This window comes from Coregonus clupeaformis, chromosome 10 (genome assembly GCF_020615455.1).
Source record: "Coregonus clupeaformis isolate EN_2021a chromosome 10, ASM2061545v1, whole genome shotgun sequence".
NCBI lineage: Eukaryota > Metazoa > Chordata > Actinopteri > Salmoniformes > Salmonidae > Coregonus > Coregonus clupeaformis.
In genome coordinates, this window is record NC_059201.1 from 48,508,661 (window position 1) to 48,529,214 (window position 20,554).

General features: G+C 46.5%; 1 protein-coding gene across 2 annotated transcripts in view; it reads right to left on the reverse strand.

The window, feature by feature from the left end:
* The window catches only part of LOC121575456 (NCK-interacting protein with SH3 domain-like), a 37,759-nt gene that overhangs the window by 15,061 nt on the left and 2,144 nt on the right, over positions 1 to 20,554 (reverse strand). For both annotated transcript variants that reach the window (XM_045223053.1, XM_041888585.2), the window contains exon 2: positions 3,518 to 3,630. In XM_045223053.1, coding sequence (XP_045078988.1) covers positions 3,518 to 3,630 — 113 coding nt within the window. The remainder of the gene's footprint in view (positions 1 to 3,517; positions 3,631 to 20,554) is intronic.

The following is a 20,554-nucleotide window of genomic DNA, read 5'->3' on the forward strand; positions in this document are numbered from 1 at the left end:
CATTTAGCAGACGCTCTTATCCAGAGTGACTTACAGTTAGTGAGTGCATACATTTTCATACTGGATGTAGCTCAGTTGGTAGAGCAAGGCGTTTGCAACGCCAGGGTTGTGGGTTCGATTACCACGGGGGGCCAGTATGAAAAAATATAAATAATGTATGCACTCACTAACTGTAAGTCGCTCTGGATAAGAGCGTTTGCTAAATGACTAAAAATAAAATGTAAAAACGTTTTAAAAATAATAAAATAAAGTATACAGTATACAGTGAGGGAAAAAAGTATTTGATCCCCTGCTGATTTTGTACGTTTGCCCACTGACAAATAAATTATCAGTCTATAATTTTAATGGTAGGTTTATTTGAACAGTGAGAGACAGAATAACAACATCAAAATCCAGAAAAACGCATGTCAAAAATGTTATAAATTGATTTGCATTTTAATGAGGGAAATAAGTATTTGACCCCCTCTCAATCAGAAAGATTTCTGGCTCCCAGGTGTCTTTTATACAGGTAACGAGCTGAGATTAGGAGCACACTCTTAAAGGGAGTGCTCCTAATCTCAGTTTGTTACCTGTATAAAAGATACCTGTCCACAGAAGCAATCAATCAATCAGATTCCAAACTCTCCACCATGGCCAAGACCAAAGAGCTTTCCAAGGATGTCAGGGACAAGATTGTAGACCTATACAAGGCTGGAATGGGCTACAAGACCATCGCCAAGCAGCTTGGTGAGAAGGTGACAACAGTTGGTGCGATTATTCGCAATAACAGTCAATCTCCCTCGGCCTGGGGCTCCATGCAAGATCTCACCTTGTGGAGTTGCAATGATCATGAGAACGGTGAGGAATCAGCCCAGAACTACACGGAAGGATCTTGTCAATGATCTCAAGGCAGCTGGGACCATAGTCACCAAGAAAACAATTGGTAACACTCTACGCCGTGAAGGACTGAAATCCTGCTGCGCCCGCAAGGTCCCCCTGCTCAAGAAAGCACATATACAGGCCCGTCTGAAGTTTGCCAATGAACATCTGAATGATTCAGAGGAGAACTGGGTGAAAGTATTGTGGTCAGATGAGACCAAAATCGAGCTCTTTGGCATCAACTCAACTCACCGTGTTTGGAGGAGGAGGAATGTTGCCTATGACCCCAAGAACACCATCCCCACTGTCAAACATGGAGGTGGAAACATTATGCTTTGGGGGTGTTTTTCTGCTAAGGGGACAGGACAATTTCACCGCATCAAAGGGACGATGGACGGCGCCATGTATCATCAAATCTTGGGTGAGAACCTCCTTCCCTCAGCCAGGGCATTGAAAATGGGTCGTGGATGGGTATTCCAGCATGACAATTACCCAAAACACATGGCCAGGGCAACAAAGGAGTGGCTCAAGAAGAAGCACATTAAGGTCCTGGAGTGGCCTAGCCAGTCTCCAGACCTTAATCCCATAGAAAATCTGTGGAGGGAGCTGAAGGTTCGAGTTGCCAAACGTCAGGCTCGAAACCTTAATGACTTGGAGAAGATCTGCAAAGAGGAGTGGGACAAAATCCCTCCTGAGATGTGTGCAAACCTGGTGGCCAACTACAAGAAACGTCTGACCTCTGTGATTGCCAACAAGGGCTTTGCCACCAAGTACTAAGTCGTGTTTTGCAGAGGGGTCAAATACTTATTTCCCTCATTAAAATGCAAATCAATTGATAACATTTTTGACATGCGTTTTTCTGGATTTTTTTGTTGTTATTCTGTCTCTCACTGTTCAAATAAACCTACCATTAAAATTATAGACTGATCATGTCTTTGTCAGTGGGCAAACGTACAAAATCAGCAGGGGATCAAATACTTTTTTCCCTCACTGTAGGTTCTCTAGTATAAAGCTGTGGCATGGTGTATTGTTTATTCATACTACACTGAACAAAAATATAAATGCAACATGTAAAGTGTTTCATGAGCTGAAATAAAAGATCCCTGAAATTTTCCATACGCAGAAAAAAGCTTCTTTCTCTCAAATGTTTTGCACAAATGTGTTTACATCCCTCTTAGTGAGCCATTCTTCTTTGCCAAAATAATCCATCAACCAGACAGGTGTGGCATATCAAGAAGCTGATTAAACAGCATGATCATTACACAAGTGCACTTTGTGCTGGGGACAATAAAAGGCCACTCTAAAATGTGCAGTTTTGTCACACAACACAATACCGAAGATGTCTCAAGTTTTGAGGGAGCGTGAAATTGGCATGCTGACTGCAGGAATGTCCACCAGAGCTGTTGCCAGAGAATTTTATGTTCATTTCTCTACCATAAGCCGGCTCCAACATTGTTTTAGAGAATTTGGCAGTACGTCCAACCGGCCGTCGTGTGGGCGAGCGGTTTGGACAAACTTAATTGCTTTCATGGAGGACTGGCTTGACTTGTGAGGATGACCACACAATTTATTTTCTACATGAGCAAAAACTATTGGTTTTCTACCCAAAGTTGCAAAGAAAATGTTGTGATCCACTTGATAAACACAAGAGACCAGTCAAATTTTGTAAATGGTGTGGCAGTAGCAGGAACAGTGGCATCTAGTGTGCAAAACCGTGTACTTTCACACTAATTTACGGGGGGAAATGCAAGCGACTTCATTGGCTGAACAAGGGGGAAAAGATAATCAAATTCACTGAGATTACAAAGTATGAATAAACAAAACTCCAAGCAGCACACTACTTGTCAAACATAGAGAACTGATACTGTATACTGGCCATTGGGTTAGGTTTGGTGTGGGGGTCCGTGGATGGCTTCATTGTTATGAAGAGGTTTGGTCCAAATCGGATGTTGGGTACTATATTTATTGAATATTATATGAATCCTATCAATTGAAATGTCCAATTTGGGTGCAATCAATTAGCTTAGTTCAAATTGTCTTTCAACAAAATAATGTTGCAGGAATGCTTATCTTAACGGTTTCTAACTACAGAAACCATTTCAGAACAATCTGAAATGGTGTCATGGCTTTCTGAAATGACATGAAACGACTCCTCTCTCTGTCTTTCTGCCTCACGCTGCTGCACATATCAGCCAACCAAAACAAATATTGATGATGTAGGCTAAATCAAATGTTATCAACTGTTAATAAAATGTGCTGCTGTGACAGTACTGTTGATATTTAAAACAGGTAGTTAGCTACACATACACACTCGACCGGTGACCGCATCTTTCAAGCCATGCATTTTTGGATACCGGGCGTGCGCATTCTCGTACAGGGCAGACCGGGAAAAATGCACAACAGGGCACGCACAAGCTCCATACAGGGCAGTTTAACAGGCGCAACCAACGGACGGGGGGCAAACTAGATGATGACTTGCGGGCAGTGGGTTCCGAACAACAATGATCAAATTATTATACAAAAATAAAACATTTTGGGGGAAATTTTACTACCACCCAAAAGGGCACTTTGGAGACTGGAAGGGCAAAGGGGCATGTGCTCTGAATGTGAAAATGTGTGTGTGTGTGTGTGTGTGTATGCATGTTAATGTTGCACTCACTGTAGCACGTCTCGCTGCTCCAGGTTGTATTTGCCCCCGTTCTTCATTGCCACGTTATGGATCTCTTCAATGGCCCTGTCGATAGACTGTAACACTTCATCCTGTTCCGGAGCCTGGGGAACAGAGGAAAGGAGGGCAGAGGGCAGAGAGAGAGAGAGAGAGGGCAGAGAGAGAGAGAGAGGGCAGAGAGAGAGAGAGGGCAGAGAGAGAGAGAGGGCAGAGAGAGAGAGAGAGGGCAGAGAGAGAGAGAGAGAGAGAGCAAGAGAGAGAGAGAGAGAAATATTCATCATCAGCATTAGTTATTATGAAACTGGAAACAAAAACAAACAAAACATTTGGCTGGAGGGCAAAATGGGACTCCGGGCGGAAAAATCTAGGACATCACAGTTATCTAACCAAAATCAAACCCTCTGAACAAGAACATACAGTACCAGTCAAAAGTTTGGACACCTACTCATTCAAGGGTTTTTCTTTATTTTTTACTATTTTCTACATTGTAGAATAATAGTGAAGACATCAACACTATGAAATAATACATATGGAATCATGTAGTAACCAAAAAAGTGTTAAATAAATCAAAATATATTTTAGATTTTAGATTCTTCAAAGTAGCCACCCTTTCCCTTGATGACAGCTTTGCACACTCTTGGCATTCTCTAAACCAGCTCCATGAGGTGGTCAACTGGAATGCATTTCAATTAACAGGTGTGCCTTCTTAAAAGTTAATTTGTGGAATTTCTTTCCTTCTTAATGCGTTTGAGCCAATCAGTTGTGTTGTGACAAGGTAGGGGTGGTATACAGAAGATAGCCCTATTTGGTAAAAGACCAAGTCCATATTATGGCAAGAACAGCTCAAATGAGCAAAGAGAAACAACAGTCCATCATTACTTTAAGACAAGAAGGTCAGTCAATATGGAACATTTCAAGAACTTTGAAAGTTTCTTCAAGTGCAGTCGCCAAAACCATCAAGCACTATGATGAAACTGGCTCTCATGAGGACCGCCACAGGAATGGAAGACCCAGAATTACCTCTGCTGCAGAGGATAAGTTCATTAGAGTTACCAGCCTCAGAAATTGCAGCCCAAATATATGCTTCACAGACTTCAAGTAACAGACACATCTCAACATCAACTGTTCAGAGGAGACTGTGTGAATCAGGCCTTCATGGTCGAATTGCTGCAAAGAAACCACTACTAAAGGACACCAATAATAAGAAGAGACCTGCTTGGGCCAGGAAACACGAGCAATGGACATTAGACCGGTGGAAAGTTGTCCTTTGGTCTGGAGTCCAAATTGGAGATTTTCGGTTCCAACCGCCGTGGCTTTGTGAGATGCGGTGTGGGTGAACGGATGATCTCCGCATGTGTATTTCCCATCGTAAAGCATGGAGGAGGAGGTGTTATGGTGTGGGGGTGCTTTGCTGGTGACACTGTCTGTGATTTATTTAGAATTCAAGGTACACTTAAGCAGCATGGCTACCACAGCATTCTGCAGTGATACACCATCCCATCTGGATTGGGCTTAGTGGGACTATCATTTGTTTTTCAACAGGACAATGACCCAACACACCTCCAGGCTGTGTAAGGGCTATTTTACCAAGAAGGAGAGTGATGGAGTGCTGCATCAGATGACCTGGACTCCACAATCCCCCGACCTCCACCCAATTGAGATGGTTTGGGATGAGTCGGACCGCAGAGTGAAGGAAAAGCAGCCAACAAGTGCTCAGGATATGTGGGAACTCCTTCAAGACTGTTGGAAAAGCATTCCTCATGAAGCTGGTTGAGAGAATGCCAAGAGTGTGCAAAGCTGTCATCAAGGCAAAGGGTGGCTATTTGAATAATCTCAAATATAAAATATATTTTGATTTGTTAACACTTTTTTGGTTACTACATAATTCCATATGTGTTATTTCATAGTTTTGATGTCTTCACTATTATTCTACGATGTAGAAAATAGTAAAAATAAAGAAAAACCCTTGAATGAGTAGGTGTGTCCAAACTTTTGACTGGTATTGTACCAACTAACGCAGTCCAGATACAGACTCAGACATCCCCGCTGACCTGACCTACACGGCCCAGGCAGGGACACACTCGGACAGACACAGCAAATCCTGCTGCACAGCCTGGAATCCACACTGAATATCGCTCTGTTTCAGCATGGTTTCATTTGACTGATTAGTCAGATGAAATTTCAGCAAAACACACTCAGAAACAAGCAGTTCACACTGAGAACTCATTGACTCAATAAAAGTGCATTGGAGCATCCAGCTGTGTAGCTATGACATCATATGGGATGCTAGCCCTTGATCATGACTCTCAGTTCCATTACATTACACATAAGAGTAATTGGACTAAGGTGGAGGAAGGTGTCTTGTGAAGTTTTTTTTTTTAAAGAGCCCTGGCGCTAGGTTTGAACATTAACACACATCGCTTGCTGTACAGTTTTGGAAGCATAAGGACATTCCCTTTCATATTGGCGAGAATTTTTTTCTCCAAAAACAAAAGGTTACATTGATACACACCTTTATAGGGTTAGTGTTCCCACACGGCCATATATCCATGTTACAGCGCCTGTTTACCGAAGACAGAGGGACCACCTGTGCTAATTAGCTATCAAGCATGCTCCGAATTCCTGTGTGTAATGGAAGAAGGCCGACAGAAACGTGTTGTCACTGAAAAATACTGTTGGCTGCAACTGTGATAAAGCTGGTACAGTAACTGTGTATTTATGAAATGTGTGAAATTATTTTGATGTGATATGAAAGTACAGGGCTTTATGTTTCTAGAACCATACTGCAATTGAGAATCGATTAACGTTTAGATGGAGTATTTGGCTAAGTAATGTAAAAAGGGTTGGTTATGTTTCCACTTGCCTCTAAAGAAATTTGTATTTCATGTTCAAGCATTCTTATTGGTTGGTTCAACTCTGATGACAATAAGGCGTGTTGTGATTGGCCCTGCTTGCAGCTAGGGGGCGATCGCGAACGTCAGGTCTTCCCAGTATGAAAATGTGATGCAAGGGGTAGGTCATGTTCTGAATACTGTTTTATATTTTACAATGTGTACAAGGTTGCTGTACGTTACTGATTTATACATGTGTGGGTACAGTGGGGGAAAAAAGTATTTAGTCAGTCACCAATTGTGCAAGTTCTCCCACTTAAAAAGATGAGAGAGGCCTGTAATTTTTATCATAGGTACACTATGACAGACAAATTGAGAAAGAAAATCCAGAAAACCACATTGTAGGATTTTTAATGAATTTATTTTCAAATTATGGTGGAAAATAAGTATTTGGTCACCTACAAACAAGCAAGAATCTGGCTCTCACAGACCTGTAACTTATTCTTTAAGAGGCTCCTCTGTCCTCCACTCGTTACCTGTATTAATGGCACCTGTTTGAACTTGTTATCAGTATAAAAGACACCTGTCCACAACCTCAAACAGTCACACTCCAAACTCCACTATGGCCAAGACCAAAGAGCTGTCAAAGGACACCAGAAACAAAATTGTAGACCTGCACCAGGCTGGGAAGACTGAATCTGCAATAGGTAAGCAGCTTGGTTTGAAGAAATCAACTGTAGGAGCAATTATTAGGAAATGGAAGACATACAAGACCACTGATAATCTCCCTCGATCTGGGGCTCCACGCAAGATCTCACACCGTGGGGTCAAAATGATCACAAGAATGGTGAGCAAAAATCCCAGAACCACACGGGGGGACCTAGTGAATGACCTGCAGAGAGCTGGGACCAAAGTAACAAAGCCTACCATCAGTAACACACTACGCCGCCAAGGACTCAAATCCTTCAGTGCCAGACGTGTCCCCCTGCTTAAGCCAGTACATGTCCAGGCCCATCTGAAGTTTGCTAGAGTGCATTTGGATGATCCAGAAGAGGATTGGGAGAATGTCATATGGTCAGATGAAACCAAAATAGAACTTTTTGGTAAAAACTCAACTGGTCGTGTTTGGAGGACAAAGAATGCTGAGTTGCATCCAAAGAACACCATACCTACTGTGAAGCATGGGGGTGGAAACATCATGCTTTGGGGCTGTTTTTCTGCCAAGGGACCAGGACGACTGATCCGTGTAAAGGAAAGAATGAATGGGCCCATGTATCGTGAGATTTTGAGTGAAAACCTCCTTCCATCAGCAAGGGCATTGAAGATGAAACGTGGCTGGGTCTTTCAGCATGACAATGATCCCAAACACACCGCCCGGGCAACGAAGGAGTGGCTTCGTAAGAAGCATTTCAAGGTCCTGGAGTGGCCTAGCCAGTCTCCAGATCTCAACCCCATAGAAAATCTTTGGAGGGAGTTGAAAGTCCGTGTTGCCCAGCGACAGCCCCAAAACATCACTGCTCTAGAGGAGATCTGCATGGAGGAATGGGCCAAAATACAAGCAACAGTGTGTGAAAACCTTGTGAAGACTTACAGAAAACGTTTGACATGTGTCATTGCCAACAAAGGGTATATAACAAAGTATTGAGAAACTTTTGTTATTGACCAAATACTTATTTTCCACCATACAGTGGGGAAAAAAAGTATTTAGTCAGCCACCAATTGTGCAAGTTCTCCCACTTAAAAAGATGAGAGAGGCCTGTAATTTTCATCATAGGTACACGTCACCTATGACAGACAAATTGAGATTTTCTTTCTCCAGAAAATCACATTGTAGAATTTTTTATGAATTTATTTGCAAATTATGGTGGAAAATAAGTATTTGGTCACCTACAAACAAGCAAGATTTCTGGCTCTCACAGACCTGTAACTTCTTCTTTAAGAGGCTCCTCTGGCTCCACTCGTTACCTGTATTAATGGCACCTGTTTGAACTTGTTATCAGTATAAAAGACACCTGTCCACAACCTCAAACAGTCACACTCCAAACTCCACTATGGCCAAGACCAAAGAGCTGTCAAAGGACACCAGAAACAAAATTGTAGACCTGCACCAGGCTGGGAAGACTGAATCTGCAATAGGTAAGCAGCTTGGTTTGAAGAAATCAACTGTAGGAGCAATTATTAGGAAATGGAAGACATACAAGACCACTGATAATCTCCCTCGATCTGGGGCTCCACGCAAGATCTCACACCGTGGGGTCAAAATGATCACAAGAATGGTGAGCAAAAATCCCAGAACCACACGGGGGGACCTAGTGAATGACCTGCAGAGAGCTGGGACCAAAGTAACAAAGCCTACCATCAGTAACACACTACGCCGCCAAGGACTCAAATCCTTCAGTGCCAGACGTGTCCCCCTGCTTAAGCCAGTACATGTCCAGGCCCGTCTGAAGTTTGCTAGAGTGCATTTGGATGATCCAGAAGAGGATTGGGAGAATGTCATATGGTCAGATGAAACCAAAATAGAACTTTTTGGTAAAAACTCAACTCATCGTGTTTGGAGGACAAAGAATGCTGAGTTGCATCCAAAGAACACCATACCTACTGTGAAGCATGGGGGTGGAAACATCATGCTTTGGGGCTGTTTTTCTGCAAAGGGACCAGGACGACTGATCCGTGTAAAGGAAATAATGAATGGGGCCATGTATCGTGAGATTTTGAGTGAAAACCTCCTTCCATCAGCAAGGGCATTGAAGATGAAACGTGGCTGGGTCTTTCAGCATGACAATGATCCCAAACACACTGCCCGCAAGCCGAAGGAGTGGCTTCGTAAGAAGCATTTCAAGGTCCTGGAGTGGCCTAGCCAGTCTCCAGATCTCAACCCCATAGAAAATCTTTGGAGGGAGTTGAAAGTCTGTGTTGCCCAGCGACAGCCCCAAAACATCACTGCTCTAGAGGAGATCTGCATGGAGGAATGGGCCAAAATAACAGCAACAGTGTTTGAAAACCTTGTGAAGACTTACAGAAAACGTTTGACCTGTGTCATTGCCAACAATGGGTATATAACAAAGTATTGAGAAACTTTTGTTATTGACCAAATACTTATATTCCACCATAATTTGCAAATAAATTCATCAAAAATCCTACAATGTGATTTTCTGGATTTTTTTTTCTAATTTTGTCTGTCATAGTTGACGTGTACCTATGATGAAAATTACAGGCCTCTCTCATCTTTTTAAGTGGGAGAACTTGCACAATTGGTGGCTGACTAAATACTTTTTTTCCCCACTGTAATTTGCAAATAAATTCATAAAAAATCTTACAATGTGATTTTCTGGAGAAAAAAATTCTCATTTTGTCTGTCATAGTTGACGTGTACCTATGATGAAAATTACAGGCCTCTCTCATCTTTTTAAGTGGGAGAACTTGCACAATTGGTGGCTGACTAAATACTTTTTTCCCCCACTGTATATGGTACCTGTTAGGGATTGAGGCGCTTTCTGGGATGTGCTTTGGCATATGATTGCTGTAGATAAGTGTGTTAGCTAGCATACACCGACGTAATGGTCACATAAGCCCACTGCTAACACAGTTGCCTTCATGCTACAGATTTTGCCATCAATATCGTTAAGCTCTGCACAAGTAACGTGCTGTTTCCCATTTAACAACAGGTATTTACACATGTTATATTTTGTATTGTATTTTTGTATTTTGTTCGCCCAGTATGAAAATGTGATGCAAGGGATTTTGCCATCGACAGCCATCAATATCGTTAAGCTCTGCACAACTAACGTGCTGTTTCCCATTTAACAACAGAAATAAATGATGCTCAACTGGGACCACTGGCTATAGGCCCTTTTCACGTGACGTCAGACAACTTCCGTTCTGCCGCGATGCAGGTTATGTTTACATCCGGTGTCGCTTAGGAACGCTTAGCTAGTAGCACATCATTATGGAGTTCACCCAGTCCCTTTCACATCTGCCACCAATACGACTTAACGACGTAGAACGACTTGCTGACAAGTGGTCCCTTACTTCAAGATCGAAGCTTGATAAAGGCTACAAGTTCTTCGTTGAAGGTTACCTGTTTGATTATGAAGGTACGTGTTTATCTTTATTTAGCTTAAATTAGCCCTATGCTAGCGAAGGTTATGAGCTGACGAAGTTTCTGTTTTGCAGCCTCTTTTTAATATTACTGCTGTTTGTATCGACCGTAAGATAAGAGTCAGTAATGTATTAATGGCTAATGCTGCGCCCTTTCTCCCAATCACTGTATTGAAACAGTCTCAAGTGTAGTTAACGGTGAGGTGACAGTGAGAGGGCGATGTTACAGGTCCATGAAGAAAAATGAGGAGGCTCATCGGCTTCAGGTTTCTCAGATAAACAGTTCTCTAACATTATGATAAGATAGGTTAAGATAGATAAGTTTTCTTTTTGTTGTGTTTTGCTGCGGTTGCAGATTTAATAAGAATGATTCCACAATGTTCCACTGTGGATCAGTTTGTTTCTCAGTCTGAGCTCTGATTTTGTATCATTAAACTTAATACACAACGAAATTCTTACAAACCGATGTGGGTTGTTGACGGCAATAAAGACTGGGAAAGATTCTGTGATAACTCAAAATGTTCAAATTTTCGATAAGTGTTGGCACTACTTGTCAAAGGTTTCAGAACAGCCAATTTTTCTTAATTAAAAAAAGAAATTGGGTTTTGAAAATTGTGTACAGTAGTTTATAATGAAACGCAGAAAAAATGTTTTGTAAGTACAGCACTAATTGTTATGTCTCTATGAACAGGTTACACTAGACTCTGCAGAGGTTCTGTGGTACTCAATCACATGTCATGTTCCTGCTCTGCTGGGAAAGCACTATGTAATCACATAGTAGCACTTCTTTTTCAAAGTGCTCACTATGTTACCATGGGCTTTAAAACAGTGCCATTGCCTCTGTCATGCACCAGCGCACTGCAGACCTGGCACCGCCTAGGACACAGGTCAGACATTATTTGTTACACTGATGCAGAACTTTGCAGTTTGTATTGACTTTTGACAATGTATTGTTCATCATTATTATATCACAGGGAATTGTACCAGAGGCCACCAATGATATGGCGGTGTGTAAACCAGCGGCTAAGAAAAAACAAGTGTCAGAGCTGGTGTGAAGTGCACACTGTACCGAGCCTATGATGGTGAGTCTGAATGAGCCCCCGCCTGTACTAGAGCACAAAGACTTTAGTGCATTTCTAAAATAATACAAACATAAAAGTGATTATTATTTGTTACTTTTTATATAGACTTTCAGTGGATATTTTTTTATTTGTATTAGAAGCATGTACGAGACTGGATGAGTGTGGTTGTCTTTTTTTAGTGAAAAAGATAAGGTGGCATTTAATGAAATCTAAACTTGACATATCTCACTTTCATGCCAGGGCCTATTCCGGATCCTCACGTCATGGCCAGTGCTGAGAAACTGAAAGACATCCGTCCACAACCAGGGATTTGCAAATTGCTGCACGGGCTTGAGGGCCTTAATTTGGTGGACTCTAAATTTGGCCCTGTGCCATTTGGGTCTGTGCTTTCTTACCAGTGCCCTCTAGAATTAAGTAGAGATATTATTAAACACCCTGGTGCCAGTGAGTTTCCTCAGTTGCCTATTGAAGGTTACAACTTTAAATTTCCCATTGATTTTGAGCCCAACTACATACAACAATGTCATTTGGACAGCCTGATTGTGTCAGAGGAGATGTCTGCTGCTATTGAAGCAGAAACAAGAATGCAGTCAGAATGCCAGCTGTGGAGCCAGGTCACGCAAACCCCGACTGACAGCCAGCAGATTCCGTGAAATATGCCATGTTCGTGGGGGGAGTTGTCTGCCAAGGCTTTGGCAACCCGCATTCTGAGAGGAACTCCTCAGACAGCTGCTATGAGAAGAGGGTTGGATCTGGAACCTGAGATACTGAGGCAATATTCTGATTTTTGTGATGTCTCTCTGAAACAATGCGGGGTCATCATCCACCCTGATTCACCTCACCTTGCAGCCAGCCCGGATGCTAAAGTCTTCTGCCCAACAGAAGCACCACCATTTGGTCTTGCTGAGGTTAAGAGTTGCGATGTTGAAAATGTTACCCAAGTTAAACACCTGATCACAGTTAAAGGCCAGGCCTGCCTTAAGAAGAGCCACAAATACTACTATCAGGTTCAAGGCCAACTCGCCTTAAGCGGACTTCAGTGGTGTGACTTCATTACAGATACCCGCACTGACTTCACAGTTGAGAGAATCTTTAGGGATGAGGAGATTATCCACTCAATGCGACAGAAGCTTGATCATTTCTATTATAACATCTACATGGATGTCTTCTTAAGTTATAAAACATAAGGCAGAATTTTATGTGTAAATAGTGTTAAGGTAAATGTGGAAGGTGAACCTTTGACATTTTTTTCTTTAACTGCAAATTAACTTGTCATATACTGTATATCTCCTATGTACTGAAACACACATTTTGAAAAGGATTGTGATGTAAATGTCGACATGTTTTTCTTTAACTGCAAATGAACTTAATTGTGTTATATACTGTATATCTATGTATTGAAATACAAATTTTGAAAAGGATTGCGATGTTGTAAATGCTCTTACCAAAATCAAAAAGGATTGGAAGCAGTTGCTTGCAAACATATATTTAATAGTTCCATCAGTGCCATGACACATAAGCACATAACATGGTTAATAGTTGGATATTTTTACAATATATCACATTAGGTTCATTAATAGCTATGAAAAGTTATTACCCTTAACAAAAACATACAGTATAACATTAGATCAATTAAATTACCAACAAAGTTAATTCATATTTACATTTTTTTGTACATACAATACAGTAATATAAAAGTACTTCTATTTACAGCCCATCTAGCTTACTCAGGAAATATACAACTTCCAGTTGACAAAAACATCAGACTGGTTTGTCTCCTTTAATGTCAAGAGGTCCCTGATAGTTCGACATGAGGCAGCAGATGGCCCACAGCTGATTCACTGAACCCACTGTGGAAAGAGGAACAAGCCCATCCCAGATATGGTACTCCTTCACCCTCCGTATGGCCCTCTCGACTAAAATCCTCAGCCGGGCGATGGCCTGGGTCTTAAGAGTGTCCTCCCTGCTGAGCTGAGGAGATTTTTACGGGAAGATACGGGAATTTCTGTTTGTTGTTTGAACAAAATGGTACACTGCAATAGCATCTTCTGAAGATTGTGCCATGCTTCGGTGTTGGATGGGATACTGTTGCGATACAGACACCGGGAGAAAAGAAACAGCTAAATTAACATTCAGCTTTGACCAGGAATCAATATTTATCTAGCTATCATGCACAACAGTATTTGAATAGGTGAGTTACTATACATTCATGAATAAACTAACTGCCTAACAAAGGGTTAGATAGCTAGCTAAGTAAACTTGTTACATTACAGCCAGGCAGCAATGTAACGCTACCTTTAACGTTATCGGTATCTGGTACTAAGTTGTTGTTAGCTAACGTTAGCCCACTTTTAAGTAACTAAGGCAGTGAACAATTATGAATTAACAATAACGTTAGCAAGTTACAAACCATTGCATATACGTAAACATTATTACTCTTAACTTTACTAATTTAACTTAAACGTACCTCAGAAGAGAAGTCTCAGGTTACGGGCGAACGGAAGTGAAGTTAACCTGCTACGCGGAAAGGCGGAAGTTAGATGACGTCATCGTGAAAAGGGCCTATTGTGATTTATTAGGAGAAAACACAACGCAAGGAGAGTATGATATACATCTGTTACAGTAACATTAAAAAATCCCCATTTAAAATCCGTCAATTTAAGGTAGAGATACCTGCGTCTCAATCCACTGCATCTGCCAACATCGGCCTTCCGCATCTGTGGTAGAACGTGGCCGAGCTACAGCGGTGTTTGCCAGACCATGAGACATCCCGAAAATTGGTCCACTCATAAAAAGGTCTGTAGCGTCCAAACAGTTTGGTCTACAATTAACTTTATTGAAAGATGAGACTCACGAACATGATGGTGTTCTCCGTTTTGCTCTACAAGTTTCACGGGACTCATCTGAAGTCGGTAACGCTGATGTGCCATCCGAACCGTTTGTGCTACAAACTAATGACTCTACTGTGGAAATGGGAGACTCTCACTAACACGATGGTATTCTCCGTTTTCCTACACAAGTGTCACGGGACTCGTCTGAAGGTAACCCATACAAATGAATGGAAGTATGGAGGAAGTTTTTTGTCAACAAAAATAGGTTAAATATGTGTCTATATATATTGTAGCGACCCGCACAGACAGCTGTGTGTTATGTGTTAGGCTAGTAGATGGTTGTGTTGTACCTACCAGTACCCAGTGTTCGCGGGGTCCGACATGTCAATCAACCTGCTATCTGCCAATCACGGGAATGCCTGGAATGTTCTGATGCCGGGCATCCTGGCGGTTGGCGGAGTGGCGTGGAGGGGGGTTGGGCAGGGGGATGGAGCATTGGAAGTTAAGACCAGGTTTAGCCTTTGTTCTCTCTCTTTTACGTCTGGGCTTCACAAGAGAAGGTCACGATTGGCTTGTGGGTTATCTTTCATTTATTTGGCGTGGGCTACGGCCAAACAGTAGCCTGTGTAAAGTTGGTTTAATAAACCGTCCATTCGTAAACTCAATCCTCTGTCTGGACAGTTGTTATTTTATGATCTAGTCAGGTCATTACATTGGTGTCAGAAGTAAAAACGTTGATAAAAGTTAGCCAGCTAGCTAGCTGACTTCTGTGGCTAGCTACCGTAGGTGAGAACGGGGGTTGAAGATGCTTCGAGGGAATCCGAAAGTGAAGGTGGAGGTAGGGGACGATTATGGCCAAGGAGGTGCGTGTGCATGGACGTCGGGGGTTCTGGCTGAGGAGATCGCCAGGGCACGGAGCCCAGAGGCCGCTTGAGGGAGGACGTTAGAGTGATGGCGGCTGAAGCGGGCATGAGTGCTTCGTCGACTGTGTTTCGCGCGGATTCTGGTGGGCGGACCGAAGGGGTGACGTCGACGCGGCGGGACGAGAATCTGGGGCTCAGGATGTAAACAAACATGGCGGCGCCCAGTTCCCGGCTGCGTCCGTATCCGTTAAGACCGAAGTATTCCGGTAAGGCGGATTGGGAAGCTTTTCATGCTCAGTTTGAACTGTTAGCTCATTTTAGGGGGTGGTCGGATGAAGATAGGGCACTGCAGTTGGCTTTATGCCTCACGGATGAAGCTCTGGCCTGTTTGATATTGATTAGCCCCGAGGACAGACGTGATTATGGTGCTTTAGTGGGAGCACTGAGGAGGCGCTATGGACAGTGTGTACAGCCCGGGCTACTGCGCTCCGAACTGAGTAATAGACGCAGGCAGCCTGGAGAGCCTCTACGGGTGCTAGCTAATGACATTGAGAGCCTCTCTCGGCGGGCATATGCTCACATGCCCCCTCCGTGCAGAGCGAGCTAGCACGGGACCAGTTCATACAGGCGCTCTCTCCTACGGAGCTGCGCATACAGACCCAGCTGGCTCATCCTGAGTCATTGCAGGTAGCCTTGGAGATGGCTTTGGAGAGGGAGCTGGTGTGGGCTGGGGCTTCAGCTGGGGCTTTGGTGGGGGTGCAGGGAGACAGACCCTCTGTGCGAGCTGGGGGCAGAGCAGCCCGAGCCGGAAAAGCCTGCATGGGTGGCTGAAATGACAGAACTCATTCGTGCTGTGTCGCTACAGGCGGCACGAAACACACGCCCTGGTCCCAGGGTCTGCTGGGGTTGTGGCCAGCCAGGCCATCTGCGCCGAGATTGCCCCATGTCCCCCAGAGCTCAGGGAAACGGCTCGGGGTCTGCATAGACCGGGTAGTGCGGACCCCTGGCTTTCTATCCCAACCACCATCTTCTTCAGGAGGAGCCCACCGGCACAGACGGGGAAGCAAGGCTCCACTTCCCCCAGAAGCAGACGAGGGCAAGCGGATGGAGCCTGTTGTTGTGGTGGGCCGGACCTGTGTTGGGGACTTTTGTCATGTCCCTGTCACTGTGGAGGGGGTGCCCTGCGCCGCCCTGGTGGACACTGGGTCCACAGTAACCCTGGTGAGGCCAGATATTGTGCCAGGTTGGACTCAGTGTGAGCCTACAACTGTGCAGCTCCGCACAATCACAGGTGAGCTGGCACCCATGAAAGGGAAGGGAATAATGACTCTGACAGTAGGGGGCAGGACTGTGCGTCATCCTGTGTGGGTGGCGGCTGTGCAGGACCCTTGTATCCTGGGGTTGGACTTTCTTAGGAGCACAGGCTGCCAGTTAGACCTAAATAGGGGCACACTGAGCTTCCAGGGAGGGCCGGAGGTCACCATGGCCCCTAATGTCACATTCACTCAACCCAACAAACCCTTTACTCCAACAGTTAAAGCAGCAGAGACTCATGGCTGCCCCCCCTCCCCCACATCTGGGTGTGACTTTTCCCCAGCTCCCCTGTCACCTACGGCGTTGTGTTACATTCCCCCAGCTACCTCCACGACACAGCCCTCTGTGAGCCCGGGCCGCGCCCCCCCAGCCCAGCTACCCCAGATGGGAGGGGAGAGGACACTGTCTGCAGTGAGGGAGATATGGGGGAGGAACTGTGTTGGTCTTGACCCCGAGCAGCAGGAACGGTTGAGGCAGTTGCTGTTTGAATTCAGAGACAGCTTTGCGCTGAGTGAGGAAGAGGTGGGTCAGACTCATCTGGTGCAGCATGAGATCGACACAGGTGATGCTCGACCTATCAAGATGCGTCCCCCGCCGTATCCCGCTGGCACGCCAGGAGGTGGCAGACAAGGCTGTGTTGGAGATGCAGCGGGCAGACTTCATTGAGCCCTCAGACAGCCCCTGGGCGGCGCCAGTCGTCATGGTTCCGAAGAAGGGGGGCAAGCTGAGGTTCTGTGCGGACTACAGGCGGCTGAATGAGGTAACCAGGAAGGACTCATACCCCCATACCACGTATCGATGAGTCGCTGGACCTGGTTAGGGGTCCTCCTGGTTCTCCTCACTAGACCTCCGCAGTGGCTACTGGCAGGTGCCCCTCTCCCCAGAGGCCAGAGCCAAAACTGCGTTCTCCACTAACAGAGGACACTGGCAGTTCAAGGTCCTGTGCTTTGGCCTGTGCAACGCTCCAGCTACTTTTGAGCGTTTGATGGACAGGGTGCTGGATGGCATCCCCCGACAGCAGTGTCTGGTATACCTCGATGACATCCTGGCCCATGGCAGCTCCTTCCAGTCAGCCCTGGGGGCGCTACGGTGTGTGCTGGAGAGGGTGGCTGCCGCAGGTCTGAAGCTCCACCCCGAGAAGTGCCACTTCATGAGGAGAGAGGTGTCCTTCTTGGGCCACCGAGTGGGGAAGGAGGGGATCAGCACCATGGAGGACAAGGTAGCGGCTGTCAGAGACTGGCCCACCCCCACCGACCAGCGTCAGCTGAAGAGCTTCCTGGGCCTGGCCTCGTACTACAGGAGGTTTGTACGGGGCTTCTCAAGCGTTGCTGCTCCACTGAACCGCCTGCTGCCGAAGGACAAGGCTTTCACTTGGACAGTGGAGTGTGAGGAGGCGTTCAACACCCTCAAACGTGCACTGATCGAGGCCCCCGTGCTCGCCCCCTGACCTCACATTGCCCTTTATCCTGGACACAGACGCGAGCAATGTGGGCATGGGTGGGGGTGCTGGCCCAGGTGGGGCCAGAGGGGGAGAGAGCGGTGGCGTACTTCAGCAAAACATTTGACAAACATGAGCGCCGCTACTGTGTCACCCGGCGGGAGCTCTTGGCTGTTGTGGCTTCCGTCAAACACTTCAAGTACTACCTGGGTGGTCTGCCCTTTACTGTAAGGACTGACCACTCTGCTCTCCAGTGGCTCATGTCTTTCAGAGAGCCAGAGGGGCAGGTGGCACGCTGGTTGGAGGAGCTTCAGCCGTATGACTTCACGGTGGTGCACAGGGCAGGGGCACGCCACTCCAACGCCGACGCCATGTCCCGTCGGCCCTGTACTGCAGACGGCTGCCGCCACTGTGAACGGAGAGAGGGACGGGAGAGAGAGCTGTGTGCAGAGGAGGGGGTCTGTGCCACAGTGTGTCGGGCGAGCGGGCCTGTCTGCTGTGAGCTGCAGACTGTCGAGCGTGGCTGAATGGGGGCAGCAGCAGGGACGGGACACAGACCTACAGCCAGTGCTACAGTGGGTAGAGGCGCAGGTGAGGCCACCATGGGAAGAGGTGACAGTGCTCTCACTCGCGACCAAAGGGTTGTGGTCAAAGTTTGAGCGACTGCGGCTGGCTGATGGCGTGTTACAGCGGGCATGGAAGGAGTCAGCTACGGGGAGGAGAGGTGGCAGGTGGTGGTCCCAAAAGCATTGCGGGAGGCTGTGCTCCAGAGTACTCATGGGGGGTGGGGACTGGACACTTTGGGGTCACAAAAACACTGCGCCGCCTCCGTCAGGGCTTTTACTGGGGGCAGCACAAGAGGGATGTGGAAGACTTTTGCCGCCGCTGTGACAACTGCACAACGAGAAAGGGCCCCCCAGGCCGCTCTCATGCTCAGCTCCAACAGTTCCCAGTGGGGGCTCCCATGGAGAGGGTGGGAGTGGATGTAGTTGGGCCGTTCCCCACCACAGACAGTGGAAACCGCTGGGTGCTCACGGCCATGGACTATTTCACAAAATGGCCCGAGGCCTATGCTCTGCCTGACCAGGAGGCAGAGACCATCGTCGACGCCCTGACAGCGGGGATGTTCAGCAGGTTTGGAGCTGCAGAGTCCATCCACAGCGACCAAGGCAGAAACTTTGAGTCCCGTGTGTTCGCCACCATGTGTGAGAGGCTGGGTATGCACAAGACCCGCACTACTCCTCTCCATCCTCAAAGTGATGGCCTTGTGGAGCGCTTCAACAAAACGCTTGGACAGCAGCTGGCCATCGTCTCTTCCAAACACCAGCGTGACTGGGACAAGCACCTGCCTATGGTCCTCATGGCATGCCGCTCCGCTGTCCAAGACTCCACCTCCTGCACGCCTGCCCTCCTCATGCTGGGGAGAGAGATCCGTACCCCTGCGGAGATGGCGTTTGGTCGGCCCCTGGATAGCCCTCATGTTTCCCGGGGCCGGAGTATGCCCCGGGAGACTCCAGGACCGCCTGGAGACAGCCCACACCTTCGCCAGAGAGCAGCTGCTGAATGCAGGTGTGAGGCAGAAGAGGAACTATGACGTGCACACCCGGGGAAGGCACTTTGTGGCTGGGGAGCTGGTCTGGGTCTACAGCCCACTAAGGAAAAAGGCAGATGCCCCAAGTTGGACAGTCACTGGGTGGGACCCTGCAGGGTCCTGGAGAGGGTAGGGGAGGTTGTTTACCGGGTGCAGCTTCCTCCCAGGGGGGAGAAAGGTGACACTGCACCGGGACAGGTTAGCCCCATATAGAGGGGCCTCTTCTCCCCCAAAACCCCCAGGAACCCCCACAATTCCCCTCTCTGGCAATGACATTCTCCAGGCACCCACCCCCAGGTGCCGCAGACAAGGCTCCAGACAGCCCACTCCCCCTGTGTCACCGCGTGGTTCCCCAGAGCCACGGACTGTAGTTACCCGTTCCCGCTTCCTTGTCCCCCATGTCCTTGCCTTCATCCCCTGGTTCCCAGAGGGGCACTCTGCGGCCATCACAGCCACGCAGGCAAAGGAGACCTCCGGGTCGCTTCAGAGACTTTGTTTGTTCCCTCGGGGACGAGGGACTTTGTGGTGGGGGGCTGTGTAGCGACCCGCACAGACAGCTGTGTGTTATGTGTTAGGCTAGTAGATGGTTGTGTTGTACCTACCAGTACCCAGTGTTCGCGGGGTCCGACATGTCAATCAACCTGCTATCTGCCAATCACGGGAATGCCTGGAATGTTCTGATGCCGGGCATCCTGGCGGTTGGCGGAGTGGCGTGGAGGGGGGTTGGGCAGGGGGATGGAGTATTGGAAGTTAAGACCAGGTTTAGCCTTTGTTCTCTCTCTTTTACGTCTGGGCTTCACAAGAGAAGGTCACGATTGGCTTGTGGGTTATCTTTCATTTATTTGGCGTGGGCTACGGCCAAACAGTAGCCTGTGTAAAGTTGGTTTAATAAACCGTCCATTCGTAAACTCAATCCTCTGTCTGGACAGTTGTTCTTTTATGATCTAGTCAGGTCATTACAATATATATATTTCCTG